This window comes from Spea bombifrons, chromosome 1 (genome assembly GCF_027358695.1).
Source record: "Spea bombifrons isolate aSpeBom1 chromosome 1, aSpeBom1.2.pri, whole genome shotgun sequence".
NCBI lineage: Eukaryota > Metazoa > Chordata > Amphibia > Anura > Pelobatidae > Spea > Spea bombifrons.
In genome coordinates, this window is record NC_071087.1 from 132,748,319 (window position 1) to 132,770,382 (window position 22,064).

At 38.3% G+C, this 22,064-nt stretch overlaps 1 protein-coding gene across 2 annotated transcripts in view; it reads right to left on the reverse strand.

Annotated features, from left to right (window-relative positions):
* The window catches only part of DMXL1 (Dmx like 1), a 52,102-nt gene that overhangs the window by 29,154 nt on the left and 884 nt on the right, over positions 1 to 22,064 (reverse strand). For both annotated transcript variants that reach the window (XM_053474098.1, XM_053474105.1), the window contains exons 2-13: positions 12,990 to 13,115; positions 9,649 to 9,726; positions 9,109 to 9,187; positions 8,791 to 8,923; positions 8,139 to 8,205; positions 6,015 to 6,193; positions 5,320 to 5,509; positions 5,007 to 5,175; positions 3,733 to 3,945; positions 3,090 to 3,346; positions 2,316 to 3,000; positions 2,115 to 2,236 (exon numbers count right to left, since the gene is read on the reverse strand). In XM_053474098.1, the coding sequence (XP_053330073.1) occupies positions 2,115 to 2,236; positions 2,316 to 3,000; positions 3,090 to 3,346; positions 3,733 to 3,945; positions 5,007 to 5,175; positions 5,320 to 5,509; positions 6,015 to 6,193; positions 8,139 to 8,205; positions 8,791 to 8,923; positions 9,109 to 9,187; positions 9,649 to 9,726; positions 12,990 to 13,115 (2,298 nt within the window). The remainder of the gene's footprint in view (positions 1 to 2,114; positions 2,237 to 2,315; positions 3,001 to 3,089; positions 3,347 to 3,732; positions 3,946 to 5,006; positions 5,176 to 5,319; positions 5,510 to 6,014; positions 6,194 to 8,138; positions 8,206 to 8,790; positions 8,924 to 9,108; positions 9,188 to 9,648; positions 9,727 to 12,989; positions 13,116 to 22,064) is intronic.

Here is a 22,064-nt window from a genome sequence, read left to right on the forward strand (position 1 = left end):
ACTTTGCTTATTGATGCTTAGATTCAACAGAGCTGGCAGTAATCATGGCTGGATGTGTCTAGTCAAACTGAATTCAATCCATTATATTTGGCTAATTGGTTGATTTACTAATTAAGGGGGCAAATACTTTTGGGACAGCATCTCCAAGACTTCAAAGGATATTATCCCCAGCCTATTGAGTACCAGACACTCCCCCCTCTTTAGGCCTACTTAATGAGACTTCCCTGACTCAAATGTGACTTGTATGAAGCTAATTTACCAGTGTACCTTGAGCAAGATTTCCTATGTATACCCTGGCAGTTCCCGTGCCCTTCCGCTCCCTGACCCACATCTGTGCCTGCACTCCATCCATCCCCATTTACTGTGCAACTTGAGGGTGAGGAGCATCGTCTGCCACTTGTACATGCAGCTCCTTAACAGACCGTTACTGGTGCTGCCTGAGTGGTTCTCCGTCTCCTGTATACCGTAGGAGGAGGAGCGGGGATCTTTCATTTAGAAGCTGGCCACAAGCAGATCCTATCTGCCACCTGTGCTGGAGGAGTCCTGTACAGAATTCTGCATGTTTCAGCATTCACCCTCTGAACTGTATAATTTGCCCAAAAGCATCCTCTCCAAGCTCCCCTTTTTTTAGTATGGAGATTACGAAGCTGCTCAAAAATTGACTTCATCCAGGAAACACGATGCCCCTTGGGCCTGAAGCCGTCCCATTTATGAAAGGTACTTTGAATCCACAACCAAGCACAGGGTTGTATCAACAGCCATCCTAAACCCCCAAACCCTCCTTTATCCTCCCTAGAATAAGGTGTAGAAGAAAGGAATTACAGTCTTCCGAAGGAGCCAAAGAAAATAGCCAACAGATACTATTTCCTGAGTGAAGAGAGATCTGCTTAGTGACCAGGTGGGGCAGGAAAATAAAGGGGTAGAATCCGGAAAAGGAGTAGGCTATGGAATCCTGTCCTATTTGGATAAGTGGACCTCTCTCTTTTTTACATGCCAAGCACAATATGGGGAAACACGACATGATGAAAAAAGTATACTATAAACATATTACATTTAAGAACAAAAAACAAGACAAACCTATCTGGCGCCTAAGTAATGGTTATCTCCAATAGATGCTAATGAGAGAAGAGATGAAACTCATGTGGAATAACAAAATAGCTTGACAGAATTTCAGGGAACATTGCAGTTCACCTGAATACCCATGTATGTAACTATACAGAATCACAGATTAAATAGTGTGATTATGTGATGAAATCTTCGTAGCCCTTACCATAAAAATAATTTTGTGGGAAACGTGACCAGTGTATTCGGATAACACTCAAAATAACTTGTAAAACTGCTTTTGTTTTCAGCTCGAGCTGCACCCACCTTGCAGGCTTTGGCAAACCCTAACAATTATGTGGCTTGTATTACTTAGAAAATAGCCAACACCTATCAACAACACATCATGCCTGAATTTGCATAGCCATGTTGCTATTAAAGCAAGGAGAACATACTCTGGCTTCAAAGTAAAGCGTTTATGAAATACATAGCAAAAACGAAGTTGGAATGAATGCCAACGCATTTTCAGATGTAACAACACGGGCCAAGATGGTAATTACTCACCTTTTTTGTATTAAAAGTATGGTGTAGACACCAACAGAAAATCCTACATAAAGATCCCCAAGGTGTTTGCCCCACCCCCCCACAATGTTGTGCAAGAGACGAGGGAAATCTTCACCATTGTATAACACGTCAAGGAAAAGGGAAGAGATTTGTTATGGCAACAACCTATGAACTGTCATAGGAGGAGGTTATGCAACAAATACAAGAGAAGGCAAAAGGGAAGCTAAACATATAATACAACGAAGCAAGCCGAGTAGAAACATTACACCACACGCAACAAAGCCAACCAGTCAAAAAGTATTTGGATTCAGGCACCAGCAAGGCGTAACACTGCATATGAATCCAGAAATGAGCTTGCCAACATACCATCTGACTTCGATACTCTAGGCTGCTAGATCACTTAAAGGCGATAGCTTGGTAGACTTGCACATATAACTGTTTGACTTATTTGTTTAAATCAAAAACACATTTAGAGTGTATTATTTTGAAGCTGAGAAAAGAGTACTTACAGAAATATCTGGATTGGACAGCTCACACAACAGTTTTTTAGCATCAATCACAGCCTGATACAGCCTTAGGTTCTGTCCGTCACTTGCAACAAAACAAGCACTGGGCGAATTGCAGTATGTACCTGAAATGTACATTTAGAACCTTTAAGTATATCTTCAGCTTATGGAAGGAAAAGTAAAACTTGCAGCAAACATACGCACCTAAGCAATGACTGGGAATGAGGGTAGGTAACCACGCCACATTGGAAAATGCAGAAACATGAAGAGAGTTGATGCGAGCCAATTCAGATACTCCACCAGAGAATGACAGAGGTCCCACCGGGTCCACCCTCCAAAGAATCAGTTCACTGTACACTGCGTTGGGGTCTTGAGATATTTCAGATAAAGTTTGTTTGTTTTCGTAATTCGGGGCACATCCTTCCACTTCTAAAGAATCATGTGCCTTGTTTTCACCCATTTCCTCTGTAGCTCGAAGTGAGTTGTGATGAGACGTTGTCAGCAGAAGTGGCAATACTGAATGGCAAGCTAGATTGTTAAGATGAAACCGATGCCCACAGTAACGGGATTTATGTGAAATGCTGAGAACTGTTGAAAAGGCAGATTCTTCTGCAAAACTGACCTGCCACTGGTTCAGGGACCCATCCGCATGCTTCGAGATCATCAAAACATTAGGAGTGAAAATGCTTAGCTTTAAGCTGTGGGGTGATTTACCTTGCCCGGCAGAAATGAGCATAGATGTGGAATGTGCCATGCTAGAAGGTTTCTGCTTGCCTTGCTGGATAGCCAAGTCCACATTTTTATTACTGGCATACATTACAATACTTCTGCAGAGAGAGTTTGCATCCCCAGTGGGAAATGCTACAGGGATTCTGCAAGAAAAGGACACCTAGAGGAAAATAAACAAAAACATTTATTCTACAGTCAGTGACTTCGGGAAAATGCTGAACAAATAGAGGATATATTGAAATAACCTACTTGCACTTGGCGAAACATGCCTGGCTGATATTCATCCAGCCAGTCCACATGCCACACAAGCAGAGAACCATCAACAGGATGGATACTGAAGAGCATGTCTGGATTCTTGTTCCATTCTGACAACAGTATTTCGATCTCATGATCTATGACAGATGAGGGCAAAGCTACAAAGGGTGAATTCAAGGCCAGCTTGTCCCCATTCATTTCTTTTTTTCCATTGGGCATTTTTTGATCATCTGTTCCCAAATCATCTGCTTCTAAAAAATGAAAAGGAAAAAAAATAAATAAAAAAATTATGCAAAATAAGAGCATACAAAAATATAGTAAAGACTAGACCAATGTTTTTTTCTCTTCAGTATATAAGGATATTTAAACATGATTAAGGAGGAGATGTGTTCAACATACAGCATGTCTTCTATTAAGCTATTTGTACCATGCGTATGCCCACGTTTCTCCCACTAATAGCCTTCTGCTGGTTGTTGAAGCCACTATTCCTATATTATTGTTTTTCAAACATTTCCTAATGTACTTTTTCTTTGCATACATATGAAATGATTATTGAAAAGGACCACTAGTTTTGTTTTTTCCCTCTCAATCTTGTTATATGATGTAAATGTATACAGAAGGATACAGGAGGAGATACCTTCATCTGAATTCCCTTCAGCAAGGTTCGAGTCCTCAGTGCTAGGTTCTGATGACTGCTGCTCACAGCTTTTTCTAAGTTGCTGCAAAAAAACTTCCATCGACAGCGAAAAATGCAACTCCTTATTGTTTAGCCAGTGGACTACAAATGGCCCACTTTTTTCTTCAGTCTCACTGAGGCTCATTGACGTGATAGAAGGAAGAAGAGGGATGTCTGTGGGGGGAAAAAATGTTGATACAAAAACCATAAAATAGTATAAAATATATAAAAAAAAATTAAGCAACAGCAGCAAATGAAGAAATGGATCAGCTAACTTTTGCCATCTATAATACCCTGTTCCATTAAGAAAGAACTTTGATATCTCCAACATTTTAAGCAAATAAACTTAAATAGGCCTGTTTTATTTTCTCCAGATAAATGGAATGAGTTAATAAAAAAAAATAATAATACTTTACCACTACCTCCGTAACCATTCCCTAAAACAATTATATAGAAACACAGAACTTGACGGCAATTAAGAACTATTTGGTCCATGATCAAGATCTTGAGTCTTTGGTCTTATCTCAGATTCTGTATAGCTTCTACCACTTCTGATGAAGTTCCATTTGTCAATTATACATATTATTGGGAAGAGTATAGACATTCAGTAGCACTATGTTTGAGGCTTATAACCGTGTACTTAATCATACATGTGTTATATTCAGTACAGTTGGTAGAAATGCACCTCCCGTTTCCCACTGGAATAGACCGATTTCCAAGAAGGAATTGTGTGACAGTATGGGGTACGCGAAGAAAATGAGTCAGAGAGGAAAACACGTACACAAAGTATCTGTAGAAACATTTCTAATGTGGGTATTATACTGCTCTATGAATAAAATGGAAGCATTATCTTTCTTACTTTACGCAATCAATTTTAATTGCTTATTATAGAAAAGAAATCTGAAAATCTATGCTGCCATCAATATTCAGCTTTTAAAAAGTTATATAAAAATCATGTATAGTATGGTTTAACCATTGTAGAGAAAGAGCTAATGTGAACGAAATGGATATTATAATATATATTTTATTAGATTATGAAGGTAGTCCTAGATCAATTTTTAAGAGGCAACCCAGATTTGATTTTATGTCAATTATATATAATGTTTCTGCATCTCAAATACAGCTCTCCACTTTTCCCTTAAAAAAGAAAAAACACCTCAGACAAGACAATAATGAGCTGAAATTACTACTGTACTTGGCTCTTTTAGTGATGCCTTGGCCCTCCGTTTCCTCACCTGTGGCTGGGTTGATGCTGGCAGCAATATGAAAATGGCAGAGTGCATTGCCATGGAATGGAGTATTTCGATGGACGTCATGTGCATCTTGTTGATGAGGCGGGTATCCAGTATGTGCCACTAGTGCCAACGATCTCCTCCTGCCTCTCCGAAAGTGACGCAAATTTAACTAAACCAAGAAAATTAAAAGGTTAGACACACACACACACACGGCTTCTGAGTGTATGAAAACAATGTCTGCTGTGGTTTGAGTTAATGTTAAACATGCTACATTCAGCAATTATAATAAAATAAATGAGAAGGTCGAGCCTACCTCCAATGCACTTTGCACACGCTCTTTACTGGAGGGATTTCTTCTGAAGTTACTATTGGTGCTCTCTGGCTCAGTCTTCTGGCTGAATCCATCGCCAAACAAAAGACTGTCATTGGGGAGCACGGTTTCTGCCCAGATGCGGCAGACGTTGTCTTTGCAGCAAGTCAAGAGAACATTACATACAAAGCCTCTGTTGGGGAAGACGCAACAAATAAGAGAATAAGAATATATTTGAGTTATTCAACCTTGCTTAAAGTAGATGGTGGTTTATGTTAGCAAGTTATTGCTCTGTAATAACCAAGACACAGGGAATTGTCAAACACATAAAGACAATATAAAATAACATTTATGCTGCCTATAGTATTTTAATACTCTTCCTCTTGGGGAACAGCCTGCAGAACTAACAGCAGTTATGGCACATGCGACTATGTATTCGACAAAGGACATTGAGAAAGGTCAACTAAAGCCCAGAGGTTCATCTGAACATAGGCAATACATTTTAAAGCTATATTATATATTATATTTTTTAATCCAGCATGTGGTCCTCCAACATAAAAGGCTGGTTGCTATTAAAAAAAAACTGCTATATTCAACTGAAGAGAAGCCACCAAGAATACATACATACATACATATATATATCAATCTCGCACATATTGCAGATTCGCTCAATGCAATATTTAATAAGTAGCACTGACCGTGGCATGTATTTACTTGTCTTCCGCCAAGAAAATCCATTGACTGCTCGAGGGTGGGCAAGGTAGACAAAAGAGAAGTCAACTTCTCCGTGCCCATGTTTTTCTGGGCTTGTAACTGGGGAAGAAACTGCAGACTGCCAGCTTTCAGTGTTATACCACACTTTAACCAGACAGTCGTCCTGCAGGAACAAAGGAAAACTGAATTTCTAGGTGCAATTTCTTCACTCAGATTGTTTTAAGCTAACAAACGTTGAAAACAAAACACTGTGCACAATTGTTGTGCATAATACTTGAGCCAAGTTCATTAAGGCAAAATTGAAGCCATTCTATGGCAAACTACTTAAAATAAGATTTCTGGATAGAGGGACAGGTGTTCATGGGAGTTGAAGGCTAACACTTACTTACCAAAGGTAACATTGCACCAGGGACGGATTAGCAATGGGGCAAATAATGTAACGTACGTTTCCGCCTTGTCAGTGGGATACGGTTGGTACCCTCTCGGCACAAGAGAGCAAGGAGGTCCACATCTGGACTCAGCTTGACACTTGGGGTGAACCCGAAGTGTAAAACATAATACAAAAAGGATATGAGATGCTCACCAAGAACAGATAGCTACTTGATTGCCTGCCCTACGGTGCATTCCCACTTGGGAGCAAATTTTAGCTCTCTTGTGCCATTACAGAGGAAAACGCTACATCTACATATCAGTCCAAACCCGCCAAAAGAGCAGCCCAGAACCAAAATGAGGGGCAAATTTCCTCTGCACGAGGGAGCCAACAACCCCACTGGCCCTGCTTGCTGTAATGTATACATGTGTCTGCGCTGCACAGCATGCATGCAGAACTTCCTGTGCTGGGGGAAGCATGAGCTCAGATAGAGACCCACTTAGTGCATAGGGCCCTCTCCTTTGCACCAGGTTTCTATTTACGTAGAATCGTAGGGAATCGTATTGTACTTTTGGTTTCTGTAAGTGAAGCTGTTATGCTATGCACTATGTGTTATCTACCTGAGGAATATGATGGTGCTATATTAAACAATAAAAATGTCACGTGTTTATGCAGGTACTTGCACTATGTCTGTGGCCTTTTATTCTTCATAAATATGATTTCTGGACATGATACTGTCTGATGCTTTCTAATTCCAGGCTGAATTGTGATGTGACTGTGTATGGGTGAACTGTAGTAATTGAGTTACACTGAGCAGTCAATGGCTTGCTAATGCACAGTGTGGGGCCCCTCGTAGCAGTTTTGCCCCAGGGCCCCACCTGACCTTGATACGGCCCTGCATTATCTGCAACCAGATACTTTTCTGTATAGTCTCTCCAGCTCTTTTGATTTTGAGCTCTCTTTTGCAGACCACACAGCAGATGTTAGCACGCCACAGTCAGAGGATAGAGAGTATCCGGACCACCCAGAGATGGGTTCCTTGTTTCCTTTGGTAAGGTTGTGGAAACGACTGCTCTTCTATTCCCCAAATTGTAGGTCTGCGGATTCCCTGTATTTAATGCTTACATAAGAACCTACACTTTACAAAAACCTTGCAAAAAGATTAGAGATGGGAAGGGGGGGGACACATTTTGTTCCCCAAAGCCATTTTTTGGGGTCTTTTTCAGGAAAAATTGAAAATGGAGTGTTGAATATATTCTTTTACAATGATAAATAATATATGTATGACATGGCATTCAAACTATATTACATGAAGACTATTCACGTTCATATATTGTTCAGACACCATAATTAATGTTATTTTTATACAGTTGTTTAAAACCTTTACACTTCCGTAGCAAAAAGGGTTACACAGATTAAACAGAATTAAACAATGCCTTATTCTTCTCCATTACTGTAGCTCAAACAGATTTTCGTTTTGAAAACCAGGAAGAAGAAAAGGCCAAAGTATTGTAAACAGGACTTTTAATTTCCACAAACCGTAAAAGCTTTGAGTAAAATAATCCAACATATTTAGCATCCATAACACGGGTAGGAATTGTACATATTCTGCTTTTAGATACTTTTGTACATTTTTAAAAAAAGATTCCAAGCTTTTTAACACCTGAAGAAGAAACATACTAGAGATTTTACAGCAAACATGTAATCCTAAAAGAAAAGAAAAAAAACAAAAACTCACCTTCCCAGCAGTTGCAAAGAATTCCCCATCTGGGGAAAATTTCATTAAATGTACAGAAAAGGCAGTTCTACAAAAAAAAAAATACAAAAACAAAAGACACAAAGAGTAAAAGTCAATTATATTCTCAATTCTCAATAACCTATAAAACTAAATTATTAATACATATTAAAGTACTTGATAAGCAGTTAAATATTTTCTTCTTCTCACACAATTCCTGACAGTTTTGGCTGGCAAGGAAGTGCGCCTATTGAAATCAAACAGTGCTGTAAATAGCTGCAAGAAAGCACCTGCGTGCAAGGAGGAAGGCAGGTATCCTAAATATATAGAGAGGATTCTGAGAAATCCCACTGTGCATTTGCATGAAGAAAAGAAACCAAAGAGAAAATAAATATAACGTGACACTCCGCTATCATATGCATGAAAGTACATAAAACAGCTGCAGTGTACCTTTAAGACGTCACATCCCTAGTTAGATGAGCATCTTTGAACCTTTAAATGATTTGTACACAGGCCAACATGACTGATCTGCCAGTTGATTTTGTATATCTTACAGGAGTACTATAATTTTAATGTGTGTATATTTAACCTGCACAGCCACGTTCATAAGTAACAGAATAAGGGAATCGGTTGTAAGACATTAGTTAGTAATTACTTGCACTGCCAGATGCACTTCCAGTTTGTCAGGTCAACGTCGGCTTTCTCTTGGCTGTCATCATTGGCTATTTTTTCTAAAGTAGCGTTCGACCAAAGCTGAAGAGTGTTAGAGCCGGTCAGGAGGCGAGTACCTACAATTATTGTTATAAGGAATTACTAAATAGGAAAAAGAGGCAGGGTTTCCAATTATCTGCAAAATACATGCGTTTTGTCTCTCAAGATTCTTCTTTTTAACCAAACTCATGGTTCGCTGTTTTGTGTTTACCACTTGTGATTCCCAACAGGTTAAGTATAAAAGTAAGTGATATCAGCTTACCAGTAGGGTCCCATGTTAAATTATGAGCAATAGAGTCAAGTAAAATTTGACCACTCTTCTTCCACTGGACTCGAACTCCCTATAAAGAAAAAAGATATATTTTCACAGTATGTAGGTGCTAAAGGTTTACTAATATACCGAAGACTTCAAAAAGGAATTTGCAGGGAATAAGGCGCTGACGAGAATTTGAATATGCCACCGAGTGCTCAGGAGTTTCTAATCCAGGCAGAAGACCTCCGATACAAATCAAATGTGGCAACATTGTTCGGAGGTCTCCATAATTGTTCTAGAATACTGGCTTGGCACACATGATGGCATTCACATAAGAATCATTAATTGTAAGTCGGCAAAAAGCTTACACTGTTCCCAATATGTCTTGGTATGCCGAAGGGGACATGTCAAGGCATTTTAGACAATGCTATACTTCTAACTTTGTGGGAACAGTTTGCTTTTTATACATGAATTTTACAACTATTAATACCAGTGCTCATACTGGAAAGTTGTTTTGGTTTTTTTTTTTAAGTCAATTTCCATACTTACAGCTGTTTGAGAATTCTTTTGTTTCAACAAGTTTACTGGTTCAAAGATACATATCACATTGTCATACGAAGCCGCAATCTATTCAAAATAAAAAGCAAGAATGAAACTAGATTTCTAGTAACTAAAATCCAACAAGTATTTAATAGAATGCTATAAAACTCAAGCCTTACGTCTTTATGTCCTTTCCAATGGTACAATTTTTATCATTTAAGAAAATTCAAATTGAGTGAAAAGAAAAAAAATCCAAACCACCCCTTACACAATAACGCAAGGTTTTAGAAAGCGGCATACTACTTAAACTGTACATAAATCTAGTTTAAATTAAATGTGCCCATCCCCAACAATATAAAGAGATACACAATGCACATTAAACCTCACTAAAAAATGGATGTTGGTTATCGGACATGCCAGGAATAAATATAATTGTTCTGTGTAAAAAGGCACGATATATGAAATGAGACAGCTGTATGGATTTAATAATATTTCTCATCAGATGTCCAGCGTAGTTTTATTATAGAATTCTTGTAAGGAATTTTCAGTGGATGAAAAAGAGCAATACAATAAAATTATCCAGATGTCTTCTTTTCTTGATATGTGACAGATCCGTAAGAACAGAAACATTGATTCAGATAAAACAAAGGAACGGAAAAGACTAAAAAATTACTAATTTCAACAAACAGCCAGCAGGATAACATAAGGAAAAGCATATGCGGTCTCCATCTTCTACACTTTGTATTTAAAATTATTTCACAAGCATTTTTATGCCATTCTGGAAACAAACTGACCTACCAAAGTGTTACTTTAACAGAAATATTACACTATTCTGCAGCCCCTGTTATGAGAAAAAGAAAACAAATGCACCCAAAAATATTTGGATCGTATGTTTTCTGTGTCTCTATTTTAAGTGAGCGATTCCCTCTGGGAGCGCGTGATTCAAAGGTGAGGAGCCTCAGAGCATTTTTATTTTTATTGTTACCGTTATCGATTAACAGAAAATTGTGATAACCGAGAGTGAGTTTTCTCATGTCTGAAGTGATTACACAACATTAGAATTTTGTATTATACATCATATGAAGTTAAAAGCGATGACAGCATCTGCTGGAAGCAGTCACTTTATATCGTTTTTATCGTAGCTCCAAAAGGACCGGGAGTACGGCAAGCGCTCTCCCTATTAGAGAGACAGTCAGCGAGAAACAAATGAAGGTATAATAAGTAACAGGGTTGATTCGATAAACAGTAAGATGCTTCTGTGTAATGAGGGAGATGGATAAACACACACTCTCAAAGGGAAATGAATGGGACAGACAAACAGACCTCAGCAAACCAACACCTTCACCCCCCTGGCACGAATCTGCACATTGCCACCCCAAAGCTACTTTGCCTTTAATGACTACCTTGCTATATTTCAAATGATCTGAGGTTACAGAGCTGTTTAATAAAACCTTTCGCTCAGAAAATCTATTGAGAGTTGGAGATTTACTTGGGGAAATGATGTCATGAAGAACTAGAAGCTCAGTAATTAAGGAGGCCTTCGTTTCCCCAATAAAAATAAACCTGGATGGATGAAAGCATTCATTAATGTCTGATCACCTCCCGCAAAAAGAGACTTCATTTTACATCAAGTCAGCGGACAGCAATACACACCTACTTCGCTGCTTTAAACATAATCATGTAGACTCACTTACATCACACTACTGTCTCTTCATTATGGTCTTTAATGCTGCCTCACTGTCTGCACTATGGACCAGCTCATTAAAAAAACAGATTTTTTTCTGTCAACTGTCTAATGTTACTCAATACCGCACTGGGACTTGTACAATATAAAATATTTAAAAACAAAAAAAAAGAATTATATACACACACACACACGAAATTTTTCCCCCAATTAGGTCGATGTAGCTGTGGAGCCCCCTCCTTGGGTGTCTGAACAGAGTGTATCACGTGCATGGAGACATGTTTGACTTGGAACGCCCCTACACAGCTTATAGCTGGCAGAATGCAGAATCCCCCCCCCAATGCATGCAAAGGGGGAGACCACTTCACATTTAAAGAGACCATGCAGCTATACTTCAAGCTCATGGCTATTCTATTTTATATATATATATATATATATATATATATATATATATAAAAATACATATGCATATTATATATACACACACACGCATTGAACCACCACTAAACATAAAACTAGAAGCTCACATATAAAACTAAATAAAACTGGAACAAAGCTTTAATGTCTAATAATACAGTGTTTACATATATCTTATATATGCTATAACTTCCACATGTGGATGGACCGTTAGAGACCATGAAAGAAAAAAAAAAAAAGAAAAAAGCTACAAGCAAAAAAAAAAAAAATCTATCATATTGAATAACAAAGACAGCATGACCTAAAAGTGCCAGCCAAGCTCTCATCGAACATTGAAAAAGCCCCAAGTCATTATTATTTAATTGTGTGAACACATACATGCTTTCACTTAAAGCAGATGAAATTGATCACGGGTATGCGAATTATGAACATGTACAGCAACACATACATGTTTAATGTTAATTGGCCTTAGCACACATTAGGCACGGAGCTTTCTATCCGCACTGCTGCATTACAGAACCAACACAGCCGCAAAATGGGTACAAGGGCAATAGGCGTAAACGCTGTGCATTCACGGATGGAATTCCATTGGATGCAAATAATTGATCATAACCATCTATCTCGTCAAAGTTCCACGCTTCCTATACACACAGGCATCGGCACTTAGGGTTACTCTCTCTTTTTTAATATTGGATATGTAGAATCCTCACTATAAGGAAGGCCATGGGACAGCAGGTGTGGATACTGCTGCTGCCTGTACTAAAAGCACCAAAGTGAATGGATGTAGTTTGTTCTACTACTAATAGTATTTCGTTATTTTATTAATTGATTTTTATTAATAGAACAGACTACGTACAATACATCACACTGGGCTGCTTTTAGAAGCCTAAGGTACTTTGATATCTTTTGTTCAAAAGGCTTTAACACACCTCCATGATCCCAGATTACAATATACACGTCAGAAACATATTCACAAGCAGTTTGGCTTGTACACCGCAGATCAAGTCTTATCTAGAGCACATCAGCCAATGAAAAAACCTCTCCCTCCTGGAGGTGTCTTAAAGAATGAACTACAGATTCTACACTATGATTAAAAACAAATGTTTTCAAAGAGATTTACATTTTAATACATTACATTCCAAATTGTACTTATTTTTTGAATGTATTAATTTGACCGGTTAAAAACACTAAAGTGCATTACTCTGGAACTAAAATAAATAAATAAAAGGGAGGACTCGTTTCCACTTACTCTGCCTTGCTGCATGGAACAGTCAACACATCCCACCAAGATGTTTCCATGTTGAACTCCGGGAATTACTTGTAATCTTTCAAAATCACTTCCTAAAATCACAACATCACACCCTGATGCATAGGCCTGGGGTGGGAGGAAAGAAAACAAAAAAAAAAATTAAAAATTTTTAGATTAAAGTTTATTAAAACAAAACAAAAAACACACAACGTTCACATCTCTTCACCAGCTTCATGCCTAGTTATTCTGGGGTATGTATAACAAAGAAAATGATCTGATAAATAGTATGGATTAGTGTTGCAGACATTATTTCCAATACAAATGACATGAATTCTAAAAGAAAGAAGGCAAAACAAAATCTTGTTTTCTATGACCACTCAACCTTGAACGCAGCTAAGGTATATTCAAAAATCACAAGGAAAAGGAACACATAAGAAGCTAAACAAAGCTCTCCATTTATTTGTGAGCGTAAAACATAAAAAATAGAAACATTAAGCATATATAAATAGGATATACAGTGGTTTTTGTCACAGCAAATATCAACAGTCAGGCAAAAAAAAAACATAAAATTTTTGCTGTAGTAGGATTTACTCATCCTGGAGTATATTCTATAAGCAGCTGGGTACTGGCCTCATTTTACTCCTTATGGCAACAGGATAGGATAAAAACCCCACAAACTCACACCATGAGCGCTGATAAACGTCTTACAACGCAGGCGGTTATAGTAGGCGTGCTAGAGAACCGAGATCCGGCTACGATACTGAAAATCTGGGCCTAGACACACCATAGTGTTTTCCCCCCGATTTGGTACCATTTACTAGAGACCCGGTTGTATTCAGATTTGATTTATGAATGCTTGTATTTTGCCTCACACCAAGCATGTGCACACAACGTAACAGCACTCTCACCACACGCTGTTGAACAAAACACTGCTAATAATAACCGTTTACCTATTTATTGCCCTGATTGGTTACTACATGTATGGGTGAAACTGGGAAGAGCGCCATACAGGCAACTAAATATATATGCACGCGCACACACGCCAGCACTTTCGCTACCGGGTGTGAAGAAAGAATGTGTAATACTGACCTATAGGGCAGCCTGTTAGGTATACTTTAAAAAAAAACACACCAAGTCTTACATCATGCATGGGATAGCCAGTATAAGACAAGGCCAAATTAGTTATTATATAGCATAAACATACATCGTAACACGGGGCTCATAGTGGAAAACAGCTAAAACCATAAAAGAAGAGAGTGTTTATGTTACAATGACGTTTGTATTGGGACAGTACAGAAAAAGCCCAATCTAAAAGACAAAGATCCTGACGCCTTATCGTACTACCTTGTGGTGGACAGAGTGACTCAGTCTTATTCACACATTTTAAAAGTCTATGAATGAACAGGCTTCATTAACATCGCCATAAAGAATCAGCTCAGTGTAGTGATTGAGCAAGTAAAATCACCCAAAATTCCCCCAATTGACAACAACAATGGCGGCCTCCAGGTCTGCAAATAAAGAAAGGCTTTTGGAACTAAATGAGATAAACCAGAGGTTTTGACAATACTAACCTGCATTATTGTACACTGCACCGCATTTAATGCTCTGAAAGAAAAAAGTGTTTTTCTGTGGGACTTTCTCTTTAAGCCTAAAAGATCTATGCGCTTATTATTGTCTTTCAGAATTAAAATCCGCATCAATGCCGGAGTGACGGGATAAGGTACGTACATGATGCTTTTATTTCTTTTACAGGCTTTCAGCACATCACCATGCACAGAAAGAACAATTATCTTTCTAAACAAGCCAGTTTTACTTGTTCACGTGGATTTGGGGCTTTATTTTTGGCGCTTAAAAGACAGATACAGATTTGTTATTTCGTTTTTTTTTAGTCTTGCTATTACTACACAGAATAATGGAAGCAAACAAGGATAATAATGGCCCACTGTGCACACAATAAAGTAAGGACTCAGCGCACCTATCTGAAGCATAAATGTTAAGGATTTGGTCAGAGTTTATGGGCATATGTTGCTTAGCCCGCCACTACGTCAAAGCACCCCTATGTTGGCGAGTCCTATGGCTATTTGGCTTCCCGTGGAGCTGAAACTGCTTTATAACATCAATGAACCACCAGTGAAAGATTTATTGTTAAAAATAAGTGTGACTCATGGTGAATCATGCAACATGTCGAGCAGGCCACATACAATGATCAGCACACTGTTTAAATCCCAGCATAGCCTTGACCGTAACTCAAATGAGCTCTCCTAGCCAGCATGACTCGATCACGGCTCACACCATTCTGTGAAGCTGCCTACAGCTCTGGTCTTATTCACAGAGAATAACATCTTGAGTTTCAGATAGCGTGGAATATACGAGTATCTCAGACCTTATACACTTCATTAATAGGAGGGCCACGAGATTCCATAGGGTCACTACAAAAGGGGGCAGTTAAGACATATCGGTGCAGAAGGAGTAGAGAGGCTTGTTCCACTTCCTCGAAATGTTACGCGTTTCTTAAACCAGTTTGAGAAGGTTCAATACCTTGTCAGAATGAGAAAAGGACAAAGGCTTTTTTAAGTATTGTTCCTACCTCCAGAGACTGATATCTGAGGGCAATGCCACAAATAAACAGAGCATTTTGCTACCACTCCTGTGCTGGCCTGTTGACTAAACAAAGCTTGTGTTTATGTGCCTTGAGCAGAGAAGAAAGAACCAGTTGAGGGCACTCCAACAAGGATTAATCCAGAGCTTCTGCTTCTCAATGGAGGAACCAAACAAATGAACTATGAACAAACAGAGGGAAAATACATGCAAGCTTTTGTTTTTCAAAAAGGACCTGTTTCTCTGCGTTGCTAATTACCTCTTAAAACTAGTTTGACGTAAAGCAGACAAGTGTTTCACTGTATCAGAAGAAAACCACGGAGGGACACCTTGTAACTAGTTTCAATTGAAAACCTAATTTACTCAGTTTTTAATCAAAAAGAATTAATGAGGCAGAATTTATTACTACCAGAACATATGGCTATGGCTAAATTACAGGGGATTGTGCAAATAGCAGCTCGCTATAAGTAAGCGTGTGTGAGAGATATATATATATATATATATATATATATATATATATATATATATACACATATACACATATATACATACATACACACATACATATACACACACATATATACATATATTATACACAAAATGAAGTATCCTGTAACACAAGCAGGAACCAAGACGTAAATGTATCTACAGAAGCATTAAATTCACTGTAATTTTGCATAATCCTGTTCCCATGAAAAGAGCTTTAATTTAGCTAAAAACACAGAAATGATCTATGCAAACACACACACTGTGTAACAGTCACTGCTCATTATCAGGTACAACACATTTAACTGCCAGGGGCAGTGACTCTAAGAAAACCCCTTAGACTATTTGCTCTAAGTAGAAAGGCTTTAATCTCATGGCCTTTTAACCCTTGAAGGGCAGGGGATCAGGGCAAATATATTCCACTGCCAAGAGCCTTGACCATTTTTTTAAACCTAACATGTCCCCTGTTTTTTTCCAATACATTCCAAACCAAACGTACAATTAACTTACACTTAGAAGCCCTGCCTTCTTGGACAACGCATTCAGTAATTGTGCTTGTTTGACCTCCGCTAACAGAAAGCTTTTTCTCTGCGAAGGGGAACACGGCACATACTTGGCACATTAACCCTTTTGGGCCAGGTGAATGCCACATATGTAGCTGGCACTCAAAGTGTTAAAATGTAATTAATTACGGTAATTAGAGGAAAAATGGAATAGGAATCATTGGTTGTTTTAGGGTCACGGAACGCTGTGATCCGCGCATACCCAGCAAACACTGTGAGCCCCGAGAAGTGAGAGAGATATCAGAGAAGAAAGAGGGACAGATGTGTTTAGGTCCCCAAAAAACTGCCCCTTTAGAAGAGGGACAGTTGGAAGGTGTGATAGAGTTCACATAAGACCTAGATAATGTCTAAAAGCGAGCTGTGTGTTGGTTGGATGAAGGTTACATATCATCACGCAGAAGTAATGCTTCCACAGGAATTCCATGCTTCCTATCACATGCAAGGGTGGAAAGATACAGACTTAAAATGTGTTTCCTGTATACAAAATAAAAGATAGCTTTTACCCACTGTTGGAAATAGTAGAATCTGATCCCCAAAAGAAATTAATCAAGATGGGGGGTTAGAAACTACATTCAGTGTTAAACTGCCTGATGATGCTGTTCTTTTGAACCCAGGAAAGAATGCCCACCAACAGTCTTGCATAAAACTATAACAAACAGCTCCGTTTCCATAGCTTGGTTTAATGAAAAATATCAATCTGGGGCAATAATGTTTAAAACCGATCAGTGTAAAGGCTAACCTGGTTGTGACCACCAAGGATGGTCCTTCAGAAAGCTTGATGAAATTGGTGCAAACAACCTCTTAAGCCTTAAGCAAATTAAGCTTAAGCAAGCCCAATGCTTGACGGTAACCACAAGTAGTTGTATAATATTCTCTGATCCGGAAACATCCCACGGCACAACACGACGACAATGTCCAACAGGACAACTTCTTTAGAGCAGGAATAGCGGGGACACTAACTAGAAAAATGCTAATCAATATAAAGCACCACAGGTATTGCTTATGGAGGAGCAGACTATGAAAATGGGGTATAAAAACGGATATAAACAAAATAACGTATGTGGAGTCACAAAGTAGAAATATGCCCAACAGTGTCAGATGAAGGCAGGACAGATGGTTCCGCATCCATCTAATGTACTAGGAAATAAACCGGTATGTACCACCAAGTCTGTAATGCAGTATAACTGGGAACATTAAAACTTGTCAGTGAGTAAATGTCTGAATGAGAAATCCATAAAACAGTGAAATTGGGAGAATGGACGGTGGAATGTTTTTTCAAAGTTCAGAAGAATGAGCTTTTAGTCCCGCATCCGGTGATCGCAACGATTTACAAAAAAAAATAGAGACACGGTATACAAACATACATATGCACATACATAGAGGACGCCACTCAGCTGATGAAGCTATTTAGGAGGTAGTAGCACCACCGTCTGATGCAAGACAACAGCCTACAGCATTAAATATATTGACATCTGATGTGCGCATTAATAAGTTGGGGTTTATTCAATAGTTTTTTCATTAACAACTTTATCAAGCAAGAAGGGCTGGGACAGCCCTGTGTAAAGCATAATTCAATGTGTAAGGAAGATCCAACTACAGTCAAGCTCCCTCTCCAGCTATCCCTTAAGGTGATTAAAGCCCTTTGTATAGATAAACCTAATAGACAATTCTAGTACACGACAGAACAACATGCATTTTAAATAGAAAGAATATTGAACTATTCACAGATGGAATTATTTGACTAATTTCCATTTTGCGGTTAAACCTCTACATTTCAAAACATTTGGAAAGTGATATTTTCCTTATTGTTTTATTTAAAATGAACAGATCCACGAAAAGAGCCCCAAAAAATGTAAATACAGGCAAATGAGTTTGCATATTTTTCAGCGCGCAGCCATATCACACCTACAATTACACAGCTCTTAAGTCTTCAGCATACAAAAACTCTGCCGGCATCTGAGCCGTAACGCGCACTAATCAAAATATTAGATTGTGCTTAAAAGCAGCAGTTTTAAATCAATGCGAATACCATTTGTTCTCGCCTCACACCTCAGGTTATAGGGACTTAACATTATTATTGTAACTGCAGAAAGTAAATGTCAAACATTAATCTGGGAAGTAGCTAGAAGCTGGAGAAACGTTTCAATGGAGAGAATTTAAAAAAAAAATAGAATATCTTCTATAATTTTTAATACGAAATGAGGGATGGGTAACGGAAGAAGGAAGATACATTGTGTGGTTTCTTCCAAGGTCATTAAGATTTGGTCTTTACATACGCACATTAAAAACATTCCTCTAATCTTTTAATGAAATCATTTGTTGATGGAATAATAATGAAAAATATGATTACTTAAAGTGGAAGGCATATGGGGGGAAAAATACATACGTAACTTCTCTTTGAGCATAAAAAAGGTTAGTATTGACAAAAAAATAAACTTTATGTTTATGGTAATACTAAAGGTCCTGCTTGTCAAATGACATTCTTTCCAACATTGACTTGTTTAGTCAGTGTCAGTCTGGGTGAATAAGACTGTGCTCAGCACAAAGGAGTATGATAAAAGTCAAGACGTTTGTCTAGTAAGCCTAGTAAAAAAAAAAAAAAAAAGCAAACAAAACCAATAAAAAAACAACAAATAGCTGAAAACATTATATCATGCAAAAGACAGAACTGTTTCAAAAAGGAAGTAGCAAGACACTTAATTTGATTCTAAAATACAAAATGGTAGGAATTCCCCTTAATAAAAAATAAACAAATAAAGGTGCTGAGGGGCAGTTACAGGGAAGGGTAAGGTTTATTGACGATCTCTTAGCAGACCTTCCAGAAACAGCCCTACAAGACAAACACACTCATGCACACGCACCTTCTATACACACACTTATTTTATAATAACCCTGATGCAATGTTATACTTTCCATATGACATGTTTACAGGCTAAGCTACTGTCATGCCACGCAGAATAGGAAATTATCCACAGAAACAGAGGTATTAACTGTAAGAAGGAAGTAAAGTGATTGACAATTTATACAAATACATTTCATACCATTTAAAAAATAAAATAAAAAAAAGTGCAGTATAAATATTAGAGCCGGCGTCTCTGTTGGTTTATCCAAACCTTATCTTCAAAGTTAATGTTTTATCCAATGTTCACCTACAATAGGAACCTATGCCACTCCAGAAATATTGCAGACTTATTTTGTTGCTTTTTTTAGGTTACCAGATTCAGAGTCTACTGTCAAGATGTTTATGTTCGGTGCATCTTTAAATCAGTGGCAGGAAAGAACTCCCACTGAAACCAATGATACGTTAGGGGGTCTTCTGAGACCCCCTGCCCGGAGCGTTTGCTGAGCCAGTGCTGGAGCTAACTGGTATTTAATGGGACAGGAGATGTGCTCGGTTGAACACATCTATCTTCTGCATAGAAAATGGCTAGAGGGCTGGCAAAGCAACAAATGCACATTACATGCAGATTGTGCAGAAACCCCTCATGCATTTTCTAGGGGGACGCCACGTAAATATAAAGGGGCCTCTATGCTATTATATGCATTAAAGTGCATATGATGGCTGGGGTGTCTCTAACACGCCTATGTCAGAGGACCCATATCAATCTAGAATACATACTGCGTCCTATTGTTCAATATTATTTTCATAAGCAAACATGACACTGCTACTCCCAGGAAATAAAGAATATTAAAAGTGTATGCAGTTTGGGACGGTTAAAAAGCAAAGATCAAATTATAAATATATCATAAAAAAATGTTTTTTTCTTCATTTAAGCTGGAGTTGGCAGAAGATGTGTGGTTGCTCACTAACATAAGTAGATGTAGATATATATTTTACCCACACACACACTGTTCTCAGTGCAATATGGCTAGAGACACTATGGTGATCTCTATTATATCTTATGAATGCTTATGAATGGCAGTGATATAATGGTGACATTGCTGAGCCCCCTATATAAATGCCCCCCGCATTCTTGGAATGGGAAAAAAAAAAATTGTTTCTCACTCTTTTCCCTCTGATCTTCCCTGCACTAATCACACTGACCAGCAAGCATGGATCCATAGCCTGGCAATATCAACCAGCAGGGGATCAATCAGATCCCAGCAGGGTCCGGAGTAGTAGCATAACACAACCAAGTATTACTTTCATTCATGCCAAAGCGACTGGCATCATTGCTCAACCAAAAAGAATAGGTATCGTATAATTATAAACATTCATCATGCGTTCAAATGCTAGCAACCAAAAATACCATCATCACCAGTATACTACCAAGGAGAACTTAAAAACTGGTACAGCCCTAAAGAATCTTAGATTAAGCATAGCCCCGCCCCTCTTACAAAGTGACACCGACACAACAATGTCTATTGTAAGTACTAGGCATGTTAATGAATATCAGACTCCAGAAAAAAAAAAACATACTAAAAGAACTAGTTGAATTTTAAGATGGATAACGGCCAATTACCAAAGAAAACATTTTTTGTTTTACTCTCCCCATGTCCCATTACCCGCTTGGGGATGAGTTCCGCAGGGAAGCCTATCGCATCCTGCTTGACAGACATGGTTTGCAGCATCGGCAAGTGGGAAATGCTCACAGATCATAGTGCCCACTACAGAAACTATATTACAAATTACATCTGGAAAATAATTAGATGTGAAACATTTAATAGCATATTTCATCGGGAAAAGAACAATTAACTCAAGTAAAGTTTGGCAAGCATTAAGTTGCTATGGGAACCAGCAACGTCAAAATAGTTTAAACTGAATATTCTTAATCTTAAAACAATTATACTACAACACGAAATGGCTACATTGTACATGATTCCAGCACAGGGATCTGCAAAAGCAATTGCTTTTCATGCTTAAGAGCCAAGATGTACTAAAGGAAGGAATCCAGTTATAGAGCAGTCACCATAAAGTAAACCCCCAGGAACCGAAAGCCCTGCATTTCCCAGCGATGGATGGTCACCCAACCGTACGTATCGGTAAACATGTACCAAAAATGTATTATGTTGCTCAGCTGTATGATAAGCAAACACGGTTATAAACCCATAACATGATGACCATCAATGTTTTTTTCTCTGCTAAAACATTTTCTAGATTGTGTTCCCTCAGACAATTGTACTCTTTGAGTAACTTCTGGATAAATTTAGTTTAGGAAAAGTATACCAAGCGCTGGTGATAATCAGGTAGATTATAGATAAAGACACACATAAACAGGGCTACGACATTCAATGTAGATGGTTTACAGATTAACGAGCCAAGATGTCTTATAAGTACAAGTAGATGTTATGCACCACAGGACTTGCGATTTGTCCATCACTGCGCATCTGAGCCTTAGCCAAAAAGATGGACACCAGTGCTTACGACGTTGCTTGTGGAAGACACTGGTGTTCATCAATGTCTACCATAATGCCCAGGCTTGTCTAA